This window comes from Electrona antarctica (genome assembly GCF_951216825.1).
Source record: "Electrona antarctica genome assembly, chromosome: 12".
NCBI classification, from domain to species: Eukaryota; Metazoa; Chordata; class Actinopteri; order Myctophiformes; family Myctophidae; genus Electrona; species Electrona antarctica.
In genome coordinates, this window is record NC_136793.1 from 4,824,028 (window position 1) to 4,849,249 (window position 25,222).

Sequence of the window (25,222 nt, forward strand, 5' to 3'; positions counted from 1 at the left end):
CTACAAGCTCACAACGTGTCAATGTAGATTGGATAGTTGAACTATTCAAAAATGTTTTTCAAAATAGTAAAAAAGGCAAAGAAGTTTAGGGATAAGGGCTTTAGCGGTGACGAAAATGGAGCCCATAGTCTGTACAGGGTCCCGTTGGGAGAGCTCCAAATCCAAAGTGAATCTTGCAATATTGAAGGATTTGCTTCAGGTCGATTTTTGGGGTATTGGGTAATCTAACTGCAGCCTAACTGAAATGAAAAATACAACTGGAATCTCTTCGGAAACTAGGCTGATTTGTGGAGGAAGCCAACAGTACAACTTTCTGTGTGAGATGCTATGCCGTGTGACAGGCTGAATTCTCTTCTCCTCTTGGGGGGCTGAGTTCTGCTTTAAAGAACGACACATATACAGAAGTTTTTAACTTTGACCAATTATTCCACTTGATGTACAGTGCAGATTAGTGAAATAATATATAATATGAAAAGTGTTTTTTTGTTTTACTAGAGACCTATTAATTAGCTACCCCACCCCACTAAGAACTGTGGTGTCCGGTCCGGTGCCAAGTAGCTTTTCATCTGAACATGCGTTAACGACTGCGAGAAGGCTGCTCGGTGGTCCACGGAGAAAAATGACCAGGCAGACGACGCCTCGATGCCCTAGAAATGCCCTAGAAATGCCCTAGAAATGCCCTAGAAATGCCCAGAGTGAAGCAGTGCTTTCCGCCCTCCCTTCAGACTAAACTAAACTGCTATTCCTCCTCAGCCAGGGCCTCCATCCTTCAAGCTGATTCAGTCTTGAAGGATGGAGGCCGTGTCTTTTGCACAAGAGATTCAGAGAGCCCTGTGGAAAGAGCGCTCCAGCCGTAACAAGTCAAAGCCCTGACACGCTGAAAACGTCAGATGTCAGCAGTGGTGGACAAACATACTCACATTTATTATTTAAGAAAAAGTATCAATATGCAATGTCAAACTACTCCGTTACAAGTACAAGACAGCTTAGGCAATTGGCACTGGGTGGAAAAAAATGGGTTACAAAATCGTGAGATTGAAAAAATGTGAGAAACAATACATAAAAAATACTGAAGACGACGATGTGAATGTGCGCCGGGGGCCTTTAGAGGTGCCTTATTGGAGCCGTATCGCCTGCAAAAAGACAGTTGCGCAGCAGCCTCTCGCTGTGAACTAACAAGGGGCGTGGAGAGACTGAGCTGACAGGCCCCCAATTGCAGGACGCGACGAGAGGCTGAGGCTTCCAATCTGCTTTACAAATGAGACTCCATTGCTGTCAAGACCGCAGGCCTGAGGTGATGGAGAGGGTGTGCGTGTGTGTGTGTCTTCGTGTGCGTGTGTGTGTGTGTGCGCGTGTGCACGTGTGCATGTGTGTGTGTGCACGTGAGGGGTGTGTGTGTGTGTTAGTGTGTGTCAGCAGGGTTGCGTGATCATTCCTGATAAGCGCTAATCCAGCTGTCACGCCAGTGACACTATCTGAGGGGAGGACATTACAGGAGTTAACCCATTTTGGGCGGGAACCCTTTTTGGTGTTTTAACTTAGCATTATGTTATACTTTAGCTTAGCTATTGAAAAATAGCAGATCTACAAGCTCATAGCGCGCCACCGAGTGGCGCGCTACGAGCTTGTAGATCTGCTATTTTTGAAAAATCGTGAAAATGTGGCCCAAATGTTTGAATATATTCTTTCAGAGCAAACGTTTTTAACTAAAATCTTTTTTTTAACTTCATAATTTTCAGATGGGGGTCGGTGGACAAATACAGATAATTCTAGGGGTCCTTGACATGAAATAGTTTGAGATCCGCTGACATAGAAAACTGTCTGGATTTAGAAGACATTTGTAGAATCGTTCCCAGGCCTAAATTGATTAATGAGAGCAGACTAATGAGGAGACGGGCGACACGGGGCACGGCTAGTTGGTATTCTTCACCGCTTGTTGCGGCACACACACACACACACACACACACACACACACACACACACACACACACACACACACACACACACACACACACACACACACACACACACACACACACACACACACACACACACACACACACACACACACACACACACACACACACACACACACACACACACACACACACACACACACGCACGCACACACCACTGTCAGTGTATGTTGACTCATTTGCCGGCTGGCTGTGTACTGTAAATGGTAAAAATGGTAAATGGTGCATTTATATAGCACCTTTATCCTTTATTACATTCACCCATTCACACACACATTCATACACCTTTACATAGACTGTGCATTACATTCACCCATTCACACACACATTCATACACCTTTACATAGACTGTGCATTACATTCACCCATTCACACACACATTCATACACCTTTACATAGATTGTGCATTACATTCACCCATTCACACACACATTCATACACCGATGGCGGCGGAAGCCATGCAAGGTACCAACCAGCACATCAGGAGCAATTTGGGGTTCAGTGTCATCTTGCCCAAGGACACTTCGACATGTAGACAGGAGGAGCCGGGATTCGAACCGCCGACCCATGGATCATTGGACGACCTGCTCTACCTCCTGAGCCACAGCCGCCTAAGCTAAGAAATCAGCAGGCAAACTTCACGTTATCCAATACCTGCAGGAAGAAGAGGTGTTGCGTGATGTCTTGCACCAACTCGTCCTCAGCGTTCTCGGGGTAGAACTTGGCCAGGAAGTGGAGGGTGATGGGTTCCTCCTTGGGCACCTCCTGGTCCAGAACCTGCAACGATCATTCCAGAAGCAACACTGACACAGTACTGTATGCAGAAGAAGCATTCTGTCTTTACATCTATATTAGCTCTATCAATGGTCAATGATGTTATGGCCTGACGTCGAAATAAGAAAAACGTGAAAGAATATATATTCAAAGATTTGTGCCGCATTTTTACGATTTTTCAAAAATAGCAGACCTACAAGCTCGTAGCGCGCCACTCGGTGGCGCGCTATGAGCTTGTAGATCCGCTATTTTTCAATAGCTAAAGTATAACATAATGCTTAGTTAAAACACCAAAAGGGAATTTCAACCTGGCCTCCCCATGTTGGGCATGCCATTATAGGCAGAATGTTCAAAAATAACAGATCTACAACTTGCAATATGTCATGTGTATTAACGAGATATCTTCAATAGTTGCTCTGCTGATTAGAAATTGATAATTCAATATAGCCTATTGACTTTTTTTTAAGTTTCAAGTTGAAACTGGTCTTTTACCACACAAAAACGTATTGGATTTTGACAAATGTACATAATTGTATATTAAAAAAAAATCTACTTCCTGTTGAATGTATTATTTGAATTAACCCATTTTGGGCGGGAACCCCTGTTGGTGTTGATGTTATGCTTTAGCTATTGAAAAATAGCAGATCTACAAGCTCATAGAGCTTGTAGGTCTGCTATTTTTGAAAAATCAAAGAACGACTGACACAGAAACATAGCTTTTTCAGAAAACTGTCAGGATGTAGAAGACATTTTTAGAATCTGATCTCAGGTCAAAATGGGTTAACCGACTGGATCCACTGATAACAATCCAGATCTTCGTAAATCGTAAATTCAACAGGAAAGTTGACATTTTTTATTGGCAATTCATTGTCAGAATCTCCTTTGTTTGCATGTGTTTATGTGCTATGAAATGTTTTAGGGGGACTGGGAGGCTATTTTGAATTATCAACGGAGCAACTATTCATATCTGGAGATGTGTCATAACAAGGTAACTACCATTGTTGTTTTTGGCAGCAAATTTCTATTTTAGTTTTAGTCATAGTCTCTTGAATAGTTTGTCACATTTTAGTCACCTGGAATGTAGTATTATTTGAATAAATGTCATGCGATTTTAGTCGACTAAATCTACAGTTGAATGTGTTTTGGCGGGCCTTGATGCCGTCGTAATGACGACCGATCTACAAGCTCGGACAAACACGTCGCAGCGTGACGCGTTGTGAGCTTGTAGATCTGCTATTTTCAGCATGCAAACAAGTGTAAAATGACTTATACTGGATCTCTTGTCCACTAGTCCCTTCCTAACATTTTAGTCTAGTTTTTAATCTGTTGACGAAATTATCCATATATTTAGTCTTAATTTTAGTCAGTGGAAAAAGGTAGTCGACTTAGTTTTAGTCGACGAAAACACTGGTAACTACACCAGTAGACAGTCGTCTTGCTGTCAGTGAGCAGGACACTGGTGTGCAGAACCAGAACCAGCTGTCAGTGAGCAGGACACTGGTGTGCAGAACCAGAACGTTACCTTCTTGTCCATCTTCAGCCAGGCGACGGTATCCTTGACGTCATACTGGAGGCCAAAGAACCACGTCTCCCTGAGACCCAGGGTCCGGCACACCAAATCAAAGAGGTCTTTCCCCTTCCATTTAACCTGAAACACACCAAATCAAAGAGGTCTTTCCCCTTCCATTTAACCTGAAACACACCAAATCAAAGAGGTCTTTCCCCTTCCATTTAACCTGAAACACACCAAATCAAAGAGGTCTTTTCCTTCCATTTAACCTGAAACACACCAAATCAAAGAGGTCTTTTCCCTTCCATTTAACCTGAAACACACCAAATCAAAGAGGTCTTTTCCCTTCCATTTAACCTGAAACACACCAAATCAAAGAGGTCTTTTCCCTTCCATTTAACCTGAAACACACCAAATCAAAGAGGTCTTTCCCCTTCCATTTAACCTGAAACACACCAAATCAAAGAGGTCTTTCCCCTTCCATTTAACCTGAAACACACCAAATCAAAGAGGTCTTTCCCCTTCCATTTAACCTGAAACACACCAAATCAAAGAGGTCTTTTCCCTTCCATTTAACCTGAAACACACCAAATCAAAGAGGTCTTTTCCTTCCATTTAACCTGAAACACACCAAATCAAAGAGGTCTTTCCCCTTCCATTTAACCTGAAACACACCAAATCAAAGAGGTCTTTTCCTTCCATTTAACCTGAAACATACCAAATCAAAGAGGTCTTTTCCCTTCCATTTAACCTGAAACACACCAAATCAAAGAGGTCTTTTCCCTTCCATTTAACCTGAAACACACCAAATCAAAGAGGTCTTTTCCCTTCCATTTAACCTGAAACACACCAAATCAAAGAGGTCTTTTCCTTCCATTTAACCTGAAACACACCAAATCAAAGAGGTCTTTTCCCTTCCATTTAACCTGAAACACAAGTATAGTGGATGCTACAGACAGGCAAGTGCTAGACCAAGTGACTGAACTGAATAGGTTAGGTCTGCTATTTTTGAAAAATCGTGAAAATGTCTTTGAATCTTTGAATATATATTATTACAGAGTGAACATTTTAACTAAAATCTTTGCTTCTGGGGAGGTCCCTGGAACAACATATTTTCAGATGGGGGGGCGGAGGCATATTACATAAAAAATGTGGGGTCCTTGACATGAAATATTGAGCACCACTGATACAGAAACATGAGGTTTTGTCCTGTCTGACTGTCAGGATTTTGAAGACATTTTTTAAATTTCGACATCAGTCCAAAATGTGTTAAAACATACATTTTAAAGATCGCAAGTTTACAGTACAAGCTCTTGAACACACCAGGCTTGCTTTCTGACCACAGTGTAGGTGAGTCGGTGTGAGGAAGGCTTGCTTTCTGACCACAGTGTAGGTGAGTCGGTGTGAGGAAGGCTTGCTTTCTGACCACAGTGTAGGTGAGTCGGTGTGAGGAAGGATTGCTTTCTGACCACAGTGTAGGTGAGTCGGTGTGAGGAAGGCTTGCTTTCTGACCACAGTGTAGGTGAGTCGGTGTGAGGAAGGATTGCTTTCTGACCACAGTGTAGGTGAGTCGGTGTGAGGAAGGATTGCTTTCTGACCACAGTGTAGGTGAGTCGGTGTGAGGAAGGCTTGCTTTCTGACCAGTGTAGGTGAGTCGGTGTGAGGAAGGCTTGCTTTCTGACCAGTGTAGGTGAGTCGGTGTGAGGAAGGCTTGCTTTCTGACCACAGTGTAGGTGAGTCGGTGTGAGGAAGGCTTGCTTTCTGACCACAGTGTAGGTGAGTCGGTGTGAGGAAGGATTGCTTTCTGACCACAGTGTAGGTGAGTCGGTGTGAGGAAGGCTTGCTTTCTGACCAGTGTAGGTGAGTCGGTGTGAGGAAGGATTGCTTTCTGACCACAGTGTAGGTGAGTCGGTGTGAGGAAGGCTTGCTTTCTGACCAGTGTAGGTGAGTCGGTGTGAGGAAGGATTGCTTTCTGACCACAGTGTAGGTGAGTCGGTGCGAGGAAGGATTGCTTTCTGACCACAGTGTAGGTGAGTCGGTGTGAGGAAGGCTTGCTTTCTGACCACAGTGTAGGTGAGTCGGTGTGAGGAAGGATTGCTTTCTGACCACAGTGTAGGTGAGTCGGTGCGAGGAAGGATTGCGGCCGTGGACGATAAAATAATTCTAGCCAGTCAGTCACCTGTTCTCACCTGATACTGATCAATGTATTTATCCCCAGTCTGGTTCAATCAATGCTGGGCCACAACATGAAAGCTCTACCTCAGTCAGTGGAGAGCTTTATCAGGTGCAAGCATGCATTCAAATATCTTTTGTCTTTGCTAACCAGGGGTGCAAATGATGACTTCACGAATGTACATTCAGGCTGCCGCGCAGAAGAAAAACGCAGCAAGAGGAAGTGAAAAGACTGAAAGGCAAATGCATGGAATCGATATCCATTTTCAAATCAGCTCACTGTGCAGAATTACAAGGATGGTTGGTTGGGGCCAAGGTTGATAATATAGCCCTATATGTGTCGCTAAATGAAAATTATTCTAGGTGGTCAGAGCCCAATGATTGCTATTTACAAAACACATAATTGATCAAATTATCATCCCAGCACAGAAAATAGAAAGTGCAAACCTGCAATTGACATTCTGCAGTCCTGTGTAATTACCCACTGCAATCCTCTGTGGGGTCCCTCCCCTTTAACACATTTAGACCTGAGGACGATTCTACAAAACCCTATGATTCTAGATCAGTGGTTCTCAAACATGTTCATGTCAAGGACCCCCAAAAATGTATGTAATTGGCCCCAAACCCCCATCTGAAAATATGTCGTTCCAGGGACACCCCCCCCCCCCCCCCCCCCCCCCAGAAGCAAAGATTTGAGTTAAAAATGTTCGCTCTGAAATAATATATATTCAAGATTTGCCCCACATTTTCACGATTATTGAAAAATAGCAGATCTACAAGCTATATTTTTCAATAGCTAAAGTATAACATAATGCTTAAAACACCAAAAGGGGTTCCCGTCCAGAATGGGTTAAATACAGGGATGGCCTTTGCAAGACATTTTGTATGGCTTTTTTTACCCCCCTTTAAGCTCTCTGACATGTCATCAAACACATCGTTATTGAAACCGTTGACATCGAATGGACGACCTGAGAATGCAAGGCCAATAATAGCCTGCCACAGGTTGGCGTGTTTAATTAAAATTCTTGGTCCATACAAATACCTAACAATATGACAGTCAGGCATGTAGAAGTTGATTAGGCTACTATGACCTTGATGAAAATGTGAATGACTCCATGTCTGTATAAGACAAGTTTCAATGATATATTAAAAAAATAAAAAATAAAAATGCCCTCAGATGGTCTTTGTGTAGACACATTTCACATTTTCAATATTGCTCATAGGTACAATGCTGCCACCTTGTGTCAGAAAAGTGAAGCCCCAGTATAAATAGCTGAACAGAATACATGGTTGTCTTCTAACATTACATTCCAAATTAAAACTGACTACACATATTTGTACGCTTTCAGAGTCACAAATGGAAAGATTAACACTGAGGATTGTGACTGTTTACAAACATGAGTAACAAGTTACTTAATCTATTCCAGTGGCTCCCAAAGTGGGGTCCGGGGACCCCCAGGGGTCCTTGAGGGAGTTCAAGGGGGTCCCCAGCTAAATGATAGTATGGACCCAAATGGACCCATTTGGTTCCATTTCTACACTCCCTGAGTTAGACTCATAAGGGTCCATTTGGTTACAAACTATCATTTAGCTGGGGACCCCCTGGAACTCCCTCAGGTACCTCTGGGGGTCCCCGGACCCCACTTTGGGAACCACTGGTTTAGGTCATGCATTATTCATACTTTTTGTTGTTGTTACCATTTATAAATAGGCCAATAAACTAAAAACAGTAAAAACAACACACCTCACAGCTGAACTCCATGTCTGATTCCATTGTACTGATCCTGATGTTGACGTTCCTGGCTTGTCTTCTTCTCAGCGAGTTCAGCCCAAGTTTGGCTGCCAAGGCACTTGCCATCATAAATTAAATGATAGTCCCTAGTCTACAGTATTTTAGCCTTACTGGAACACTGTATTTATTTACGAAGAGAGGTGTCAAGGCATCGTGTATTTAAATTATACTCCACTCTCTTTCTTCTGTTGCTGTAGATTATGTGTCCTTATGAATGATCTTTGTTTATGTTTATTCAACTTTCAGCATGATCACATGTTTTAAAAGACAGGTGCCATTAAAAACACTGAATTATTTTGCCGATCACAAAATATAAAACTTCAAATCTAAAAATGACAGTTCTTTCTGTTTGTTGTGTCTCTTATAACTCGTTCTCTAACTTTAGTTTAAACGTGGCCCAAAATAATAATAACACCCACGTTCTGGTAAAACATAATACGTTTTCCTGTAACACTTAATTCAGGCTTAATTAGCATTATTATTATTATTCCGTCCATGTTTGTTGGGACAGACTGCTGGTGAATGAATGCCACCAGCTATACCTGCATACCAACAATGAAAACATTTGTTAAGTTAACTTTTTACAGCTATATTGCTAACGTTAGCTACATAATAATTAGTATATCACATGGATCGAGTACCACACGGCTTCCGTAGTGTACTTTAAGCTAAATCACTAAAACGTGGTGTCCGTTGATGGTTTTAGATGTACATGTATGTATATGCGGTAAATAAATGCTCATTAAAAGGAGACTATAGCAGACTCTGTGCTAAATGCTCTGCTGCTAAGCGAGCTTTATGCAGCAGTGGCAGTGTTGCCAACTCTTGTGAGAGAAATAAGCCAACCCACCTCCAAAAACAAGCCCAAAACAAGCGAACTCTAGCGACATATAAATATCTTCCCTCGAAAGACCATCCCAATAATATCGCCATATAATACTAATAAATACATATTTGATGCATTTGTCATTATACATACTATGCATGTCTTTATTTATTTATGAATGTTTTGGTCATTTATTATACTAACCTGGCAACCCTGAGCAGTGTCAAGGGAACCAAGATAAGGGGGCAAGACTTCCGGTGGCCGACTAGCTCTTCAGAATAAAAGTACACGTTAAACAAAATCGATTGAAACAATAAATTAAGTATTTAAACGAAAATAATATACAACACAAAATATGTTTGTGTATTTTTTTTAAATAACATTTTATAACCGCTAATAACATTAACATGATCTAAATGGATAAGTGGAGTGCCTACAAATAGGACGCTGGACAAAAAAAGCAGCTCTTCGTATCAACTGGTCTGACATATGCACGCTTTCGGGGAGACCTCCTCTACAACACCACACTCTCTCCGCTAAGCGGCAGAGGTGTAAAATAAAAATTGACGGGCCACTCCAGTGGGGTCAGAGGTCAAATATGTGCCATTTAAACGATAACGAGCAAAACAAACTGTATATCTGTCTTGGAGGAGCCACCCATCGACTGATCTAATATACGGCAACCTTCCCCGTGTTTCTTCACTAGTCCGATCCAGAACACAGTTTACCGGCCACTGCTACAGAGCTGACAATGTCTTCCCTTCTTCTCTGGAGTCCTGCCTCAAAGCAGACCAGAGGTAGAAAACTGTTGTTCCCTGATGTCATCGCTAGGGACACAGGCATCAGTAAGCAGGAACTGGGGGTGGCAATGAAGGACCGGTGCTTCAGTAGGCAGGAACTGGGGGTGGCAATCAAGGACCGGGAAGTCTGGCGTAGCATTGTGGAATCCATGATCTCGACCGCGGTCCAAAAATGATGATGATGAAGGCCCAAACCACACCAGCTGCAACTACTCGCAACTCCTTGCAGCAAAACAAACCACACCAATGCAACTCCTTGCAACAAAACAAACCACACCAATGCAACTCCTTGCAACGGCCATTGGGAATAATGGTTGCAAGGAGTTGCATGGCGACCCTCTGTACACCAACATCCCAGTTCCTCCATGAAATGTCGCCCCCTGTAGTGCTACACTCTGACCTGGTCTCCCAGTTCCCCCCTGTAGTGCTACACTCTGACCTGGTCTCCCAGTTCCCCCCTGTAGTGCTACACTCTGACCTGGTCTCCCAGTTCCCCCCTGTAGTGCTACCCTCTGACCTGGTCTCCCAGTTCCCCCCTGTAGTGCTACACTCTGACCTGGTCTCCCAGTTCCCCCCTGTAGTGCTACGCTCTGACCTGGTCTCCCAGTTCCCCCCTGTAGTGCTACGCTCTGACCTGGTCTCCCAGTTCCCCCCTGTAGTGCTACGCTCTGACCTGGTCTCCCAGTTCCCCCCTGTAGTGCTACACTCTGACCTGGTCTCCCAGTTCCCCCCTGTAGTGCTACGCTCTGACCTGGTCTCCCAGTTCCCCCCTGTAGTGCTACACTCTGACCTGGTCTCCCAGTTCCCCCCTGTAGTGCTACACTCTGACCTGGTCTCCCAGTTCCCCCCTGTAGTGCTACACTCTGACCTGGTCTCCCAGTTCCCCCCTGTAGTGCTACGCTCTGACCTGGTCTCCCAGTTCCCCCCTGTAGTGCTACGCTCTGACCTGGTCTCCCAGTTCCCCCCTGTAGTGCTACGCTCTGACCTGGTCTCCCAGTTCCCCCCTGTAGTGCTACGCTCTGACCTGGTCTCCCAGTTCCCCCCTGTAGTGCTACGCTCTGACCTGGTCTCCCAGTTCCCCCCTGTAGTGCTACGCTCTGACCTGGTCTCCCAGTTCCCCCCTGTAGTGCTACGCTCTGACCTGGTCTCCCAGTTCCCCCCTGTAGTGCTACGCTCTGACCTGGTCTCCCAGTTCCCCCCTGTAGTGCTACGCTCTGACCTGGTCTCCCAGTTCCCCCCTGTAGTGCTACCCTCTGACCTGGTCTCCCAGTTCCCCCCTGTAGTGCTACGCTCTGACCTGGTCTCCCAGTTCCCCCCTGTAGTGCTACGCTCTGACCTGGTCTCCCAGTTCCCCCCTGTAGTGCTACGCTCTGACCTGGTCTCCCAGTTCCCCCCTGTAGTGCTACACTCTGACCTGGTCTCCCAGTTCCCCCCTGTAGTGCTACGCTCTGACCTGGTCTCCCAGTTCCCCCCTGTAGTGCTACACTCTGACCTGGTCTCCCAGTTCCCCCCTGTAGTGCTACACTCTGACCTGGTCTCCCAGTTCCCCCCTGTAGTGCTACACTCTGACCTGGTCTCCCAGTTCCCCCCTGTAGTGCTACGCTCTGACCTGGTCTCCCAGTTCCCCCCTGTAGTGCTACGCTCTGACCTGGTCTCCCAGTTCCCCCCTGTAGTGCTACGCTCTGACCTGGTCTCCCAGTTCCCCCCTGTAGTGCTACGCTCTGACCTGGTCTCCCAGTTCCCCCCTGTAGTGCTACGCTCTGACCTGGTCTCCCAGTTCCCCCCTGTAGTGCTACGCTCTGACCTGGTCTCCCAGTTCCCCCCTGTAGTGCTACGCTCTGACCTGGTCTCCCAGTTCCCCCCTGTAGTGTTACCCTCTGACCTGGTCTCCCAGTTCCCCCCTGTAGTGCTACGCTCTGACCTGGTCTCCCAGTTCCCCCCTGTAGTGCTACGCTCTGACCCGGTCTCCCAGTTCCCCCCTGTAGTGCTACGCTCTGACCCGGTCTCCCAGTTCCCCCCTGTAGTGCTACGCTCTGACCCGGTCTCCCAGTTCCCCCCTGTAGTGCTACGCTCTGACCCGGTCTCCCAGTTCCCCCCTGTAGTGCTACACTCTGACCCGGTCTCCCAGTTCCCCCCTGTAGTGCTACACTCTGACCCGGTCTCCCAGTTCCCCCCTGTAGTGCTACACTCTGACCCGGTCTCCCAGTTCCCCCCTGTAGTGCTACGCTCTGACCCGGTCTCCCAGTTCCCCCCTGTAGTGCTACGCTCTGACCCGGTCTCCCAGTTCCCCCCTGTAGTGCTACGCTCTGACCCGGTCTCCCAGTTCCCCCCTGTAGTGCTACGCTCTGACCCGGTCTCCCAGTTCCCCCCTGTAGTGCTACACTCTGACCCGGTCTCCCAGTTCCCCCCTGTAGTGCTACACTCTGACCCGGTCTCCCAGTTCCCCCCTGTAGTGCTACACTCTGACCTGGTCTCCCAGTTCCCCCCTGTAGTGCTACACTCTGACCTGGTCTCCCAGTTCCCCCCTGTAGTGCTACACTCTGACCTGGTCTCCCAGTTCCCCCCTGTAGTGCTACACTCTGACCTGGTCTCCCAGTTCCCCCCTGTAGTGCTACGCTCTGACCCGGTCTCCCAGTTCCCCCCTGTAGTGCTACGCTCTGACCCGGTCTCCCAGTTCCCCCCTGTAGTGCTACACTCTGACCCGGTCTCCCAGTTCCCCCCTGTAGTGCTACACTCTGACCCGGTCTCCCAGTTCCCCCCTGTAGTGCTACACTCTGACCCGGTCTCCCAGTTCCCCCCTGTAGTGCTACACTCTGACCCGGTCTCCCAGTTCCCCCCTGTAGTGCTACACTCTGACCCGGTCTCCCAGTTCCCCCCTGTAGTGCTACGCTCTGACCTGGTCTCCCAGTTCCCCCCTGTAGTGCTACACTCTGACCTGGTCTCCCAGTTCCCCCCTGTAGTGCTACACTCTGACCTGGTCTCCCAGTTCCCCCCTGTAGTGCTACACTCTGACCTGGTCTCCCAGTTCCCCCCTGTAGTGCTACACTCTGACCTGGTCTCCCAGTTCCCCCCTGTAGTGCTACACTCTGACCTGGTCTCCCAGTTCCCCCCTGTAGTGCTACACTCTGACCTGGTCTCCCAGTTCCCCCCTGTAGTGCTTCACTCTGACCTGGTCTCCCAGTTCCCCCCTGTAGTGCTAAACTCTGACCTGGTCTCCCAGTTCCCCCCTGTAGTGCTACGCTCTGACCTGGTCTCCCAGTTCCCCCCTGTAGTGCTACGCTCTGACCTGGTCTCCCAGTTCCCCCCTGTAGTGCTACCCTCTGACCTGGTCTCCCAGTTCCCCCCTGTAGTGCTACACTCTGACCTGGTCTCCCAGTTCCCCCCTGTAGTGCTACGCTCTGACCTGGTCTCCCAGTTCCCCCCTGTAGTGCTACGCTCTGACCTGGTCTCCCAGTTCCCCCCTGTAGTGCTACACTCTGACCTGGTCTCCCAGTTCCCCCCTGTAGTGCTACACTCTGACCTGGTCTCCCAGTTCCCCCCTGTAGTGCTACCCTCTGACCTGGTCTCCCAGTTCCCCCCTGTAGTGCTACACTCTGACCTGGTCTCCCAGTTCCCCCCTGTAGTGCTACGCTCTGACCTGGTCTCCCAGTTCCCCCCTGTAGTGCTACGCTCTGACCTGGTCTCCCAGTTCCCCCCTGTAGTGCTACGCTCTGACCTGGTCTCCCAGTTCCCCCCTGTAGTGCTACACTCTGACCTGGTCTCCCAGTTCCCCCCTGTAGTGCTACGCTCTGACCTGGTCTCCCAGTTCCCCCCTGTAGTGCTACACTCTGACCTGGTCTCCCAGTTCCCCCCTGTAGTGCTACACTCTGACCTGGTCTCCCAGTTCCCCCCTGTAGTGCTACACTCTGACCTGGTCTCCCAGTTCCCCCCTGTAGTGCTACACTCTGACCTGGTCTCCCAGTTCCCCCCTGTAGTGCTACACTCTGACCTGGTCTCCCAGTTCCTTGTTGCAGGAACCCTCATACTTCCTACGGAAGCTGAAAGAAGCTGACCTGCCAAGAAATCTCCTTGTAAACTTCTACCATTGTGCTGTCGAGAGTGTACTGACCTACTGTGTGTCTGTGTGGTTCTCCAGCAGCACAAAGGCAGAGCAGGAGGCCCTACAGAGGGTGGTGAAGGCGGCAGGTAGGATCATCGGGTCCCCTCTACCATCTATCACCTCCGTCTTCACCTCCCGCTGCCTCGGCCTCTCCCACCGTATCATCAGAGACCAGTCACACCCAGCACATTATCTCTTTCACCTCCTCCCCTCAGGGATACCAGTCCATCAGTGCTAGTAGCTCAAGACTGAAAAACAGCTTTTTCCCCTACGCAGTCAGACTGCTAAACGAACGACATGAGCATTGACTGTCCCCTCATATGCATCATGCATTCTGTCTCTAATTGGACTGTGTTAATTTATTGGTTCCCTTCTCATCCATCATGCACTTTATAATATCACCATGCACTTTACTTCGTGTTGTATGTTATGTGTTATGTTGTATTTATGTACTACGGTTATGTGGGAGCTCCCTTGAAATTTCGTTGTATGCTCAGTGTATGCTTTGTGTGCAATGACAAATAAGTCTATTCTATTCTATTCTTATGCATTCGTGTGCTCAGAATATAGTTGTGAAATCATTATTTTCACTCAGATACAGAGCATTGATATAGGCAGGGCTTTTTTGCATTTATTGTAAAAATGTATAAACATGTTAAACAATAATGCAAAACATTTTCACAAATAATATCTGTTTCACTCACTCACTCACCAACAGCAACTGTACGTACATTCTAAGCTATTTATTATTGTTTTAACCTCTAATCTTTTTTTTCCCCCTCTTGTTTTTGAAAGCTCCAACTGCACACAGGGAAATAAATACAAAGCAAATATACACACACTGCACCCCATTCAACTGTTATCACACTGCACCCCATTCAACTGTTATCACCCGATAATATACACACACTGCACCCCATTCAACTGTTATCACCCTGCACCCTGCACCCTCTGCACCCTGCACCCTGCACCCTGCACTGTTATCACACTGCACCCCATTCAACTGTTATCACCCGATAATATACACACACTGCACCCCATTCAACTGTTATCACCCGATAATATACACACACTGCACCCCATTCAACTGTTATCACACTGCACCCCATTCAACTGTTATCACCCGATAATATACACACACTGCACCCCATTCAACTGTTATCACCCGATAATCACACTGCACCCCATTCAACTGTTATCACCCGATAATATACACACACTGCACCCCATTCAACTGTTATCACCCGATAATCACACTGCACCCCATTCAACTGTTATCACCCGATAATCACACTGCACCCCATTCAACTGTTATCACCCGATAATATACACACACTGCACCCCATTCAACTGTTATCACCCGATAATCACACACTGCACCCCATTCAACTGTTATCACCCGATAATAACACACACTGCACCCCATTCAACTGTTATCACCCGATAATCAAGAAAATGTTCGTAATCAGCACCTTAGAAATAGCCCCAGTATGTGATAATCCACATACTGGGAAATCCGGAAGAGAAACTATGGGAGCGTTTGCTTTTTGTGTCAATGATGTCAATGACGGAGGCGCGCCGTGTCTGGTGGCCTTGAGCGACGTGAGGCTAGCCGAGCGAGTCGCCGTGCCGAGCGTTGCGAAGGCCATCAGACCCGACTCAGCGCCGTCCGAGTTACGTCCCGATAGGCAGAGAATAGTAAATATTAGTAGCTTCTAGTTTCCATGCCCCGACAATAGAGTTGGAAATGAGACGTTCAGCAGGGGGAGTCCTTGACCAGGCTATGTCTGCACCACCCTGCATGAGTGCAGTCCGGGGGAATACAGCCAAACACCACAATGTCTAGTATGCCAGTATGGCCATATTGGCCATATTCCAACGTCCTGATAACGGTTGATTTCGTATATTTAATACAGTGATAACAGTATGCGTCCTGTGAACTGAGCTCCAGTCCGATACAGGGCATCGTGGTTTTGCCACAGTCTTTGGTACAAGCAGGAACGCCCGCAGTCACAGAGTCAGCAGCAAATGAGTGTTAGCCCATTCTGGACGGGAACCCCTTTTGGTGTTTCAAGGATTACGTTATACTTTAGCTATTGAAAAATAGCAGATCTACAAGCTCATAGCGCGGCACCGAGTGCCGCGCTATGAACTTGTAGGTCTGCTATTTTTGAAAAATCGTGAAAATGTAGCGCAAATCTTTGAATGTATATTCTTTCAGAGCAAATGTTTTTAACTCAACGGGGTTCCTGGAACAACATATTTTCAGATGGTGGTCGGCGGCCAATTACATAGTTTCTGGGGTCCTTGACATGAAATATTGAGCACCACTGATACAGAAACATAAGGTTTTTCAGAAAACTGTCAGGATTTAGAAGGCATTTGTAGAATCGTCCACAGGTCGAAATGGGATAAAGGGGCAGTTGGATGCAAGCGTCACAGCTTGAAGCCAGAATGGAGGGCGACCACACCTCCAGTAAGGTTCTCATATTGTACACGGTAGAAACCAGCATCCTCAATCATCCCTTTAAACGTCTCCTGTTAAAAAAACCAAAAGAAAGATAGATAGATGAGAATGAGACAAATGATGTGCGTAGAATTGTAATGTCAAAAAGGATTTGGCATATATATTTTTCATCAGTTTTGGTCAACATAATGAACACTGTGCAGCAGACAGCAGTGAGTGTTACCTGGTCAGGGAACGTGCAGCAGACAGCAGTGAGTGTTACCTGGTCAGGGAACGTGCAGCAGACAGCAGTGAGTGTTACCTGGTCAGGGAACTGAATGAACACTGTGCAGCAGACAGCAGTGAGTGTTACCTGGTCAGGGAACTTGAACACTGTGCAGCAGACAGCAGAGTGTTACCTGGTCAGGGAACTTGAATGAACACTGTGCAGCAGACAGCAGTGAGTGTTACCTGGTCAGGGAACAGCAGTGAGGGTTACCTGGTCAGGGAACAGCAGTGAGTGTTACCTGGTCAGGGAACTTGAACACTGTGCAGCAGACAGCAGTGAGTGTTACCTGGTCAGGGAACACACTGTGCAGCAGACAGCAGTGAGGGTTACCTGGTCAGGGAACTTGAACACTGTGCAGCAGACAGCAGTGAGGGTTACCTGGTCAGGGAACTGAACACTGTGCAGCAGACAGCAGTGAGGGTTACCTGGTCAGGGAACTGAACACTGTGCAGCAGACAGCAGTGAGTGTTACCTGGTCAGGGAACTTGAACACTGTGCAGCAGACAGCTGTGAGTGTTACCTGGTCAGGGAATGAACACTGTGCAGCAGACAGCAGTGAGGGTTACCTGGTCAGGGAACTTGACCAGATGAATGAACACTGTGCAGCAGACAGCTGTGAGTGTTACCTGGTCAGGGAACTTGAACACTGTGCAGCAGACAGCTGTGAGTGTTACCTGGTCAGGGAACTTGAACACTGTGCAGCAGACAGCAGTGAGGGTTACCTGGTCAGGGAACTTGAACACTGTGCAGCAGACAGCAGTGAGTGTTACCTGGTCAGGGAACTGAACACTGTGCAGCAGACAGCAGTGAGGGTTACCTGGTCAGGGAACTGAACACTGTGCAGCAGACAGCAGTGAGTGTTACCTGGTCAGGGAACTTGAACACTGTGCAGCAGACAGCAGTGAGGGTTACCTGGTCAGGGAACTTGAACACTGTGCAGCAGACAGCAGTGAGGGTTACCTGGTCAGGGAACTTGAACACTGTGCAGCAGACAGCAGTGAGGGTTACCTGGTCAGGGAACACACTGTGCAGCAGACAGCAGTGAGGGTTACCTGGTCAGGGAACTGAACACTGTGCAGCAGACAGCAGTGAGTGTTACCTGGTCAGGGAACACTGTGCAGCAGACAGCAGTGAGTGTTACCTGGTCAGGGAACAGCAGTGAGGGTTACCTGGTCAGGGAACAGCAGTGAGTGTTACCTGGTCAGGGAACAGCAGTGAGTGTTACCTGGTCAGGGAACTTGCGGATGCTCTCCACCAAATACTGGTAGGACTTCCAGTCCCCAGCGATCACCTCCCCCAGCACTGGGATCATCTGGAAACTGTATGCGTCATACAGCCTGCAGAATGACATGGAACCAGTTACTGTCAAGCGAATATTTTAAATGCTGGATATTCAAATGATATTAACACAATCAGCGCCGGGATTCCTTCAAAATAGAAGCTCGGGGTGCCGGGAAGACATGGCCGCTTTTACTCTGTAGTAAAGCCCCCCCCATTCGGTTCCGGAAAATAATCGGATTGCTTGCTTACCTCGCTAAGAATCCGATTATAATCACTGATGATCCCTCACGTTCATATTTTTGAACGAGAGGCAGGTGAGAAGTCAGAAATGAAGAGCTTAGTATATCCATCTGATCAAAACCAAGGAGAGCTCCTTAGATTAGGAGATACGAGGCATTCTTTCTGCAGCCGTATAAACCAAGGACTGTCTAAAGAGGACGAGACGCGAAGACCGTACGGGCGACGCCATGTTGCTCCATGGTGCTCCATGGAAGGAAAGAAACATGCGCAGTTGGCTATATGCAGCCAGTTTCCGCGTTCAGCTTCCTTGGTCTCAACTGCGCATGTTTCTTTCCTTCCATGGAGCACCATGGAGCAACATGGCGTCGCCCATACGGTCTTCGCGGCTCGTCCTCTTTAGACAGTCCTTGGTATAAACTAGGAAGTGACCGGGGGTGAACGAAGAGCGAAGCGTATGGTGGCCTTGGAGTCAAAAAAATAATAAAAAAAATCTGAATATTATTCTCTCGTTTGATATCATTGAAGATGCGCTATAGGACGTGTACACACGTCAAAGCACCTCGTCGGTTGGATTGCTTGCTTATGACGTGTGGACACGTTGGATGGACGGAACCCGTTAACCCATTCTGGGCGGGAACCCCTTTTGGTGTTTTAAACATTACGTTATAATTTAGCTATTGAAAAATAGCAGATCTACAAGCTCATAGCGCGCCACTACGAGCTTGTAGGTCTGCCATTTTTGATAAATCGTGAAAATGTGGCACAAATCTTTGAATATATATTCTTTCAGAGTGAACGTTTTTAACTCAAATCTTTGCTTCTGGGAGGTTCCTGGAACAACATATTTTCAGATGGTGGTCGGCGGCCAATTACATATAGTTTCTTGGGTCCTTGACATGAAATATTGAGCACCACTGAATAACATAGGACAGGTACTGGTATTTCAGAAAACTGTCAGGATTTAGATTTTTTTTTAATTTCGACGTCAGGCCTAAATGCTCATAACATGTGTTCAAACAATTTGCTAGTAGTGCTTATATTATAGTGTAATCTATTTCTTTCCCTCAATTTCTCAGTGTTTCCCCTATATGCATTATTGTGTGGGAGGGGGGCGGCACACAATCATGACCAGCCCCCACGGTGTGATTTTTTTAGTAGGCGGCCGTGTGGCTGTCGCGTGCGTGGGTGCACGGGTCCGACGCATGCACGCACGCTGCACAAGCGTGCATGTGTGAAAGCTCCCCCCCCCCCCCTTCTCCACACTATCAGCTTCTGGAAACACTGATTTCTTGTACAAAGAAATATTCAGATATACATTTGACAGTAATCTTTTTTTTTTTTTTATATATATATTATAATTTTTATCGCACAATTTTGCAACGCAGTTTTTTCACCCAGTGCCAATTATCTAATGTAATCCTGGGCGCTACACTTCCTCTGCCAACCTGGGGGGGCAGCGGACTGACCTCATGCCTCCTTCTATGCATGAGGAGTCCAAGCTGCTTCTTTTCACCTGACGGGGGGGAATTTCCCTGGCCGGACATAGCGCGTGGAAGGATCACGTTATTCCGACCAGTTCCTTTCCCCTCCATCAGGCGCCCCAGCTGGCCAGGAGGAGGTAGTTTTAGAGACCAGGATTACTGCATGTTTTTGTGAGGGTACCTACCCTAGGGGACACGGGGAGAACATGCAAACTCCACACAGAAAGGCCCTTTCGCCAACCCCGCCTCGGGTATGGGCACTGATGACGCGGAGGAGAGGACACGCCGCCAGCACCCACAGCGTCCCCAGCGGGAATCGAACCCAGGACCTTCTAGCTGTGAGGCAACAGCACTACCGACTGTGCCACCGTGCCCCTCGACAGTAATCATTTATGAGATTTGAGCACACACTTGTTTCTCAATTATAATTATGGAAGAGAGACGTCCATATTCTCACATCCATTTATGGGAATCAAGGACTTTATCAGTGTTTAATACGAATCAAAATGAATTAAAATATATATTTTTTTACAAATCATAGTTTATTATAGCTTATACTCATGAGTATAATTGTTTTTTTCTTCTGTCATCATCATTTTCAGCACATTTTTGCCAATAAGAAAACACTGATTAGAATATATATAGAATGTATATTTCCGTATATTTCCTCCTCCTACTAGACTAGATCGCAAAGAATCCAGTGGAAATGGACTTATTTATTCTATGGCTTAGATCAGACGTTAGAGTTAAAGTTGAAGAATCCAGTGGAAATGGACTTATTTATTCTATGGCTTAGATCAGACGTTAGAGTTAAAGTTGCTGTTTTTGGTCTCAACGGAGCTCCAGACACATTCAGGATGGAAGAAATGGCAGAACAATAATCCTTATTAACCCGTTTAGGCCTGACGTCGAACTTTTAAAAATGTCTTCTAAATTCTGACAGTTTTCTGAAAGAGGTTTCTGTATCAGTGGTGCTCAATATTTCATGTCAAGAACCCCCCTAAAAATGATATGCATTTGGCCGCCGACCCCCATCTGAAAATATGTTGTTCCAGGAACCTCCCCCAGAAGCAAAGATTTGAGTTAAAAACGTTGGCTCTGAAAGAATATATATTCAAAGATTTGTGCCATATTTTCACGATTTTTCAAAAATAGCAGACCTACAAGCTCGTAGCGCGCCACTCGGTGGCGCGCTATGAGCTTGTAGATCTGCTATTTTTCAATAGCTAAATTATAACATAATGCTTTAAACACCAAAAGGGGTTCCCGTCTAAAATGGGTTAAAAACAATAGGGTTTGAGCACCAGGACGCCAAATAACAACAAGCAGGTATCCATCCAGGTAAAGATATATACAAATAAATGCATTGCTTGTGTGTCCTCACCTAGCGAGCAGAGGGTTGGTCACTTTGCTGAACTCTAAGCACATGAACCTTCCTCCAGGCTTCAGGACCCGCAGTGCCTCTTGCAGTGCCTGTATAGAACAAAGGAATTATATTTAGAGGCATCCATACCAACAGAGACTCCACAGGATCACTTAAACCCATTTAGACCTGAGCTCGATTCTACAAAAAACGTTCGCTATGAAAGAATATATATTAAAAGATTCACGCCACATTTTCAAGGTTTTTCAAAAATAGCAGATCTACAAGCTCGTAGCGCGGCACCGAGTGCCAAATTATTTTGAGGGGTCCCCAAATTATTTTCCAAAATAAAAAAAGAAAGAAAATTATCTTTTTTTTTAATGAATGGCTGGAAAATGGAAATTAACCCTCTTATTGCTATACCTAATTAACAGTGGATTGATTCTTCAGCCAGCATTTTTCAAATGTTTAATTTGTCTTTTTAATGCCAATAGAAAAATCCGCGATATACACACTATATCTCATTCTGACGGGGCAAGACCATAGTATTGGGACAATCAGTCCTGATGGTGGCGGTAACGTCACCATTTTGCCGATTCTGACCAAAAGGAGCGAGTGAACGATGACCACATCCGGTTAGGATCAAAATATCCGGCAGTAGCTTTGCTAGTGTGCCACAATGGAAGATGTCCGGAATGCTAAGCTATCATCGTATTTTTCATAACTAAGTCAAATTAAGCTCTAATCAAGCCCAAAACATCGCATTTTACGCAGCGATGCATGCGCGATCACGCGCGTGCGCGATCGACCGTGCACACGCGGATTTTCGGCCGGTTTTAGGAAGATTACATCGGCCGTTAGCCAAATTAGCTAAAAAATGCTAAATTTTGCGACAATAAGCTCCCGATTATTGGGAATCAATCGATTACGTCAATTACGTCAGTGGCCATAAGGGATTTATTGATTTCATTACGTCAATTACGTCACTGGCCATAAACCAGTTAAGAGTTTACATAGCACATGCATAAACTGTAATTCCTCAACGATTATATCTGGTTTCAGTATTCATTTATGATTTATATTGGGGGTGGGGACCCGAGACATGTCCAAAGCATTTCCGGGGGTCCCCAGCCAAAAACGTTGAGAATCCCTGTACTACTGCACACAGTCAAAGATTGTGGATTGAACAACATGGCGAGAGTGGATCCTCGTGAGGACAGGCTGAGCCAGAGTTCTGCAGATTGTGGATTGAACAACATGGCGAGAGTGCCCTCGTACTGGCTGAGCCAGAGTCCTGCACGGGTCCAGTTCTGACTGACCCGCCTGTCAATAATCAGATCCGTGGACCGACACTTCACCCTCTTTTAAAATTCCTTATTATTCATGTCCTCACTGTATTGCATTACTGCTATTATTTTAATGTTTGTATGCCTCGCTTTGCTTTTTTTCTCCATTGCTCTGTAAAGCACTTGCATTTCATGTCATGAAAGGTGCTATACAAATAAAGTTATTATTATTATTATTATTATTATTATGTTATCACCCGCTCGCCATCTTTCCATCTTCCCTTATACTACCACCTCGTCTACCACCGTCCTAAAGTCGGCTCTTCGGTGATACTGAAAATTTTTGATGAGCCGAATCAGCCCTAAGAAGAAAACAATGGCCCTTTTTGACTACAATAACTATAGGAACGGTGCTGTGAAACATCATACAGGTTCAGGATTTCATATAATAATAATAACTAAAAAGGCCAGTCCAGCTTTAGCGCCACGGCAAAAAATTAGTTAAAAAAAAAGAGAACAATAAAAATAAATCAATAAAAAAGTGGGAGGGGGTGGCCTCTAGTGGTGACACATTTGACAGCACAGCAAGCAGCTGCAGTAGGTATTGCTCAAAAATGTATTTCCATAAAAGTACGAAGTGTACAGTAAATAGGACAATCAAGCCATTTTGTGCAGGAACCCCTTTTGGTGTTTTAAACATTATGTTATAATTTAGCTATTGAAAAATAGCAGACCTACAAGCTCGTAGCGCGCCACTCGGTGGCGCGCTATGAGCTTGTAGATCTGCTATTTTTTGAATTTTTTTAAAAATGTGGCGCAAATCTTTGAATATATATTTCAGAGCAAACATTTTTTACTAAAATATTTGCTTCTGGGGGGGTCCCTGGAACTACATATTTTGAGATGGGGGTCCGTGGCCCAATAGAGATAATTCTGGGGGTCCTTGACATGAAAAAGGTTGAGCACCGCTGACATAGAAACATAGGTTTTTCAGAAAAATGTTAGGATTTAGAAGCCTTTTTTTTGGGGTTAACTTGCATGGATGCAGTGTGTTGTGCATGGAGAGATTTGTGCAAACACAGTGGTTTGGTAGAAGAAGACAGATGGATGAACAGGTCCCCTTTTCAGTTAGAGTAGAAATAGAAGGATAAACAGGTCCCCCCTTTTCAGTTAGGGTAGAAATAGAAGGATAAACAGGTCCCCCTTTTCAGTTAGGGTAGAAATAGAAGGATAAACAGGTCCCCCCTTTCAGTTAGGGTAGAAATAGATGGATAAACAGGTCCCCCCTTTTCAGTTAGGGTAGAAATAGAAGGATAAACAGGTCCCCCTTTTCAGTTAGGGTAGAAATAGAAGGATAAACAGGTCCCCCCTTTTCAGTTAGGGTAGAAATAGAAGGATAAACAGGTCCCCCCTTTTCGGTTAGGGTAGAAATAGAAGGATACACAGGTCCCCCCTTTTCGGTTAGGGTAGAAATAGATGGATGAACAGGTCCCCCCTTTTCAGTTAGGGTAGAAATAGATGGATGAACAGGTCCCCCCTTTTCAGTTAGGGTAGAAATAGATGGATGAACAGGTCCCCCCGTTTCAGTTAGGGTAGAAATAGATGGATGAACAGGTCCCCCCGTTTCAGTTAGGGTAGAAATAGATGGATGAACAGGTCCCCCCTTTTCAGTTAGGGTAGAAATAGATGGATGAACAGGTCCCCCCTTTTCAGTTATGGTAGAAATAGATGGATGAACAGGTCCCCCCTTTTCAGTTAGGGTAGAAATAGAAGGATGAACAGGTCCCCCCTTTTCAGTTAGGGTAGAAATAGATGGATAAACAGGTCCCCCCTTTTCAGTTAGGGTAGAAATAGATGGATAAACAGGTCCCCCCGTTTCAGTTAGGGTAGAAATAGATGGATAAACAGGTCCCCCCGTTTCAGTTAGGGTAGAAATAGATGGATAAACAGGTCCCCCCGTTTCAGTTAGGGTAGAAATAGATGGATAAACAGGTCCCCCCGTTTCAGTTAGGGTAGAAATAGAAGGATAAACAGGTCCCCCCTTTTCAGTTAGGGTAGAAATAGAAGGATAAACAGGTCCCCCCGTTTCAGTTAGGGTAGAAATAGATGGATAAACAGGTCCCCCCTTTTCGGTTAGGGTAGAAATAGATGGATGAACAGGTCCCCCGTTTCAGTTAGGGTAGAAATAGAAGGATAAACAGGTCCCCCCTTTTCAGTTAGGGTAGAAATAGAAGGATAAACAGGTCCCCCCGTTTCGGTTAGGGTAGAAATAGATGGATAAACAGGTCCCCCCTTTTCGGTTAGGGTAGAAATAGATGGATGAACAGGTCCCCCCTTTTCAGTTAGGGTAGAAATAGATGGATGAACAGGTCCCCCCTTTTCAGTTAGGGTAGAAATAGAAGGATGAACAGGTCCCCCCTTTTCAGTTAGGGTAGAAATAGATGGATAAACAGGTCCCCCCGTTTCAGTTAGGGTAGAAATAGATGGATAAACAGGTCCCCCCGTTTCAGTTAGGGTAGAAATAGATGGATAAACAGGTCCCCCCGTTTCAGTTAGGGTAGAAATAGAAGGATAAACAGGTCCCCCCTTTTCAGTTAGGGTAGAAATAGAAGGATAAACAGGTCCCCCCGTTTCGGTTAGGGTAGAAATAGATGGATAAACAGGTCCCCCCTTTTCGGTTAGGGTAGAAATAGATGGATGAACAGGTCCCCCCGTTTCAGTTAGGGTAGAAATAGAAGGATAAACAGGTCCCCCCCTTTTCAGTTAGGGTAGAAATAGAAGGATAAACAGGTCCCCCCTTTTCGGTTAGGGTAGAAATAGATGGATGAACAGGTCCCCCCGTTTCAGTTAGGGTAGAAATAGATGGATAAACAGGTCCCCCCGTTTC

The 25,222-nt window shown here is 46.1% G+C and overlaps 2 protein-coding genes across 9 annotated transcripts in view; both read right to left on the minus strand.

The window, feature by feature from the left end:
- The window catches only part of nf2a (NF2, moesin-ezrin-radixin like (MERLIN) tumor suppressor a), a 66,508-nt gene extending 57,593 nt beyond the window's left edge, over positions 1 to 8,915 (minus strand). For all 3 annotated transcript variants that reach the window (XM_079517151.1, XM_079517152.1, XM_079517153.1), the window contains exons 1-3: positions 8,177 to 8,915; positions 4,273 to 4,398; positions 2,631 to 2,753 (exon numbers count right to left, since the gene is read on the minus strand). In XM_079517151.1, the coding sequence (XP_079373277.1) occupies positions 2,631 to 2,753; positions 4,273 to 4,398; positions 8,177 to 8,293 (366 nt within the window). In that variant the 5' untranslated portion in view covers positions 8,294 to 8,915. The remainder of the gene's footprint in view (positions 1 to 2,630; positions 2,754 to 4,272; positions 4,399 to 8,176) is intronic.
- coq5 (coenzyme Q5, methyltransferase) overlaps positions 1 to 25,222 on the minus strand; it is a 120,227-nt gene that overhangs the window by 72,114 nt on the left and 22,891 nt on the right. Inside the window, exons 5-8 of one of the 6 annotated variants that reach the window (XR_013791314.1) lie at positions 21,071 to 21,159; positions 17,910 to 18,021; positions 15,362 to 16,487; positions 14,569 to 15,323 (exon numbers count right to left, since the gene is read on the minus strand). Coding sequence is in view for 1 of the 6 variants with exons in the window: in XM_079517160.1 (XP_079373286.1) it covers positions 16,386 to 16,487; positions 17,910 to 18,021; positions 21,071 to 21,159 (303 nt within the window). In the remaining 5 variants the exon portion in view is untranslated. Of the gene's footprint in view, positions 1 to 14,568; positions 16,488 to 17,909; positions 18,022 to 21,070; positions 21,160 to 25,222 lie in introns of those variants that run through there. The other 5 variants (XR_013791315.1, XR_013791316.1, XR_013791317.1 and 2 more) reach the window with 5 other exon arrangements.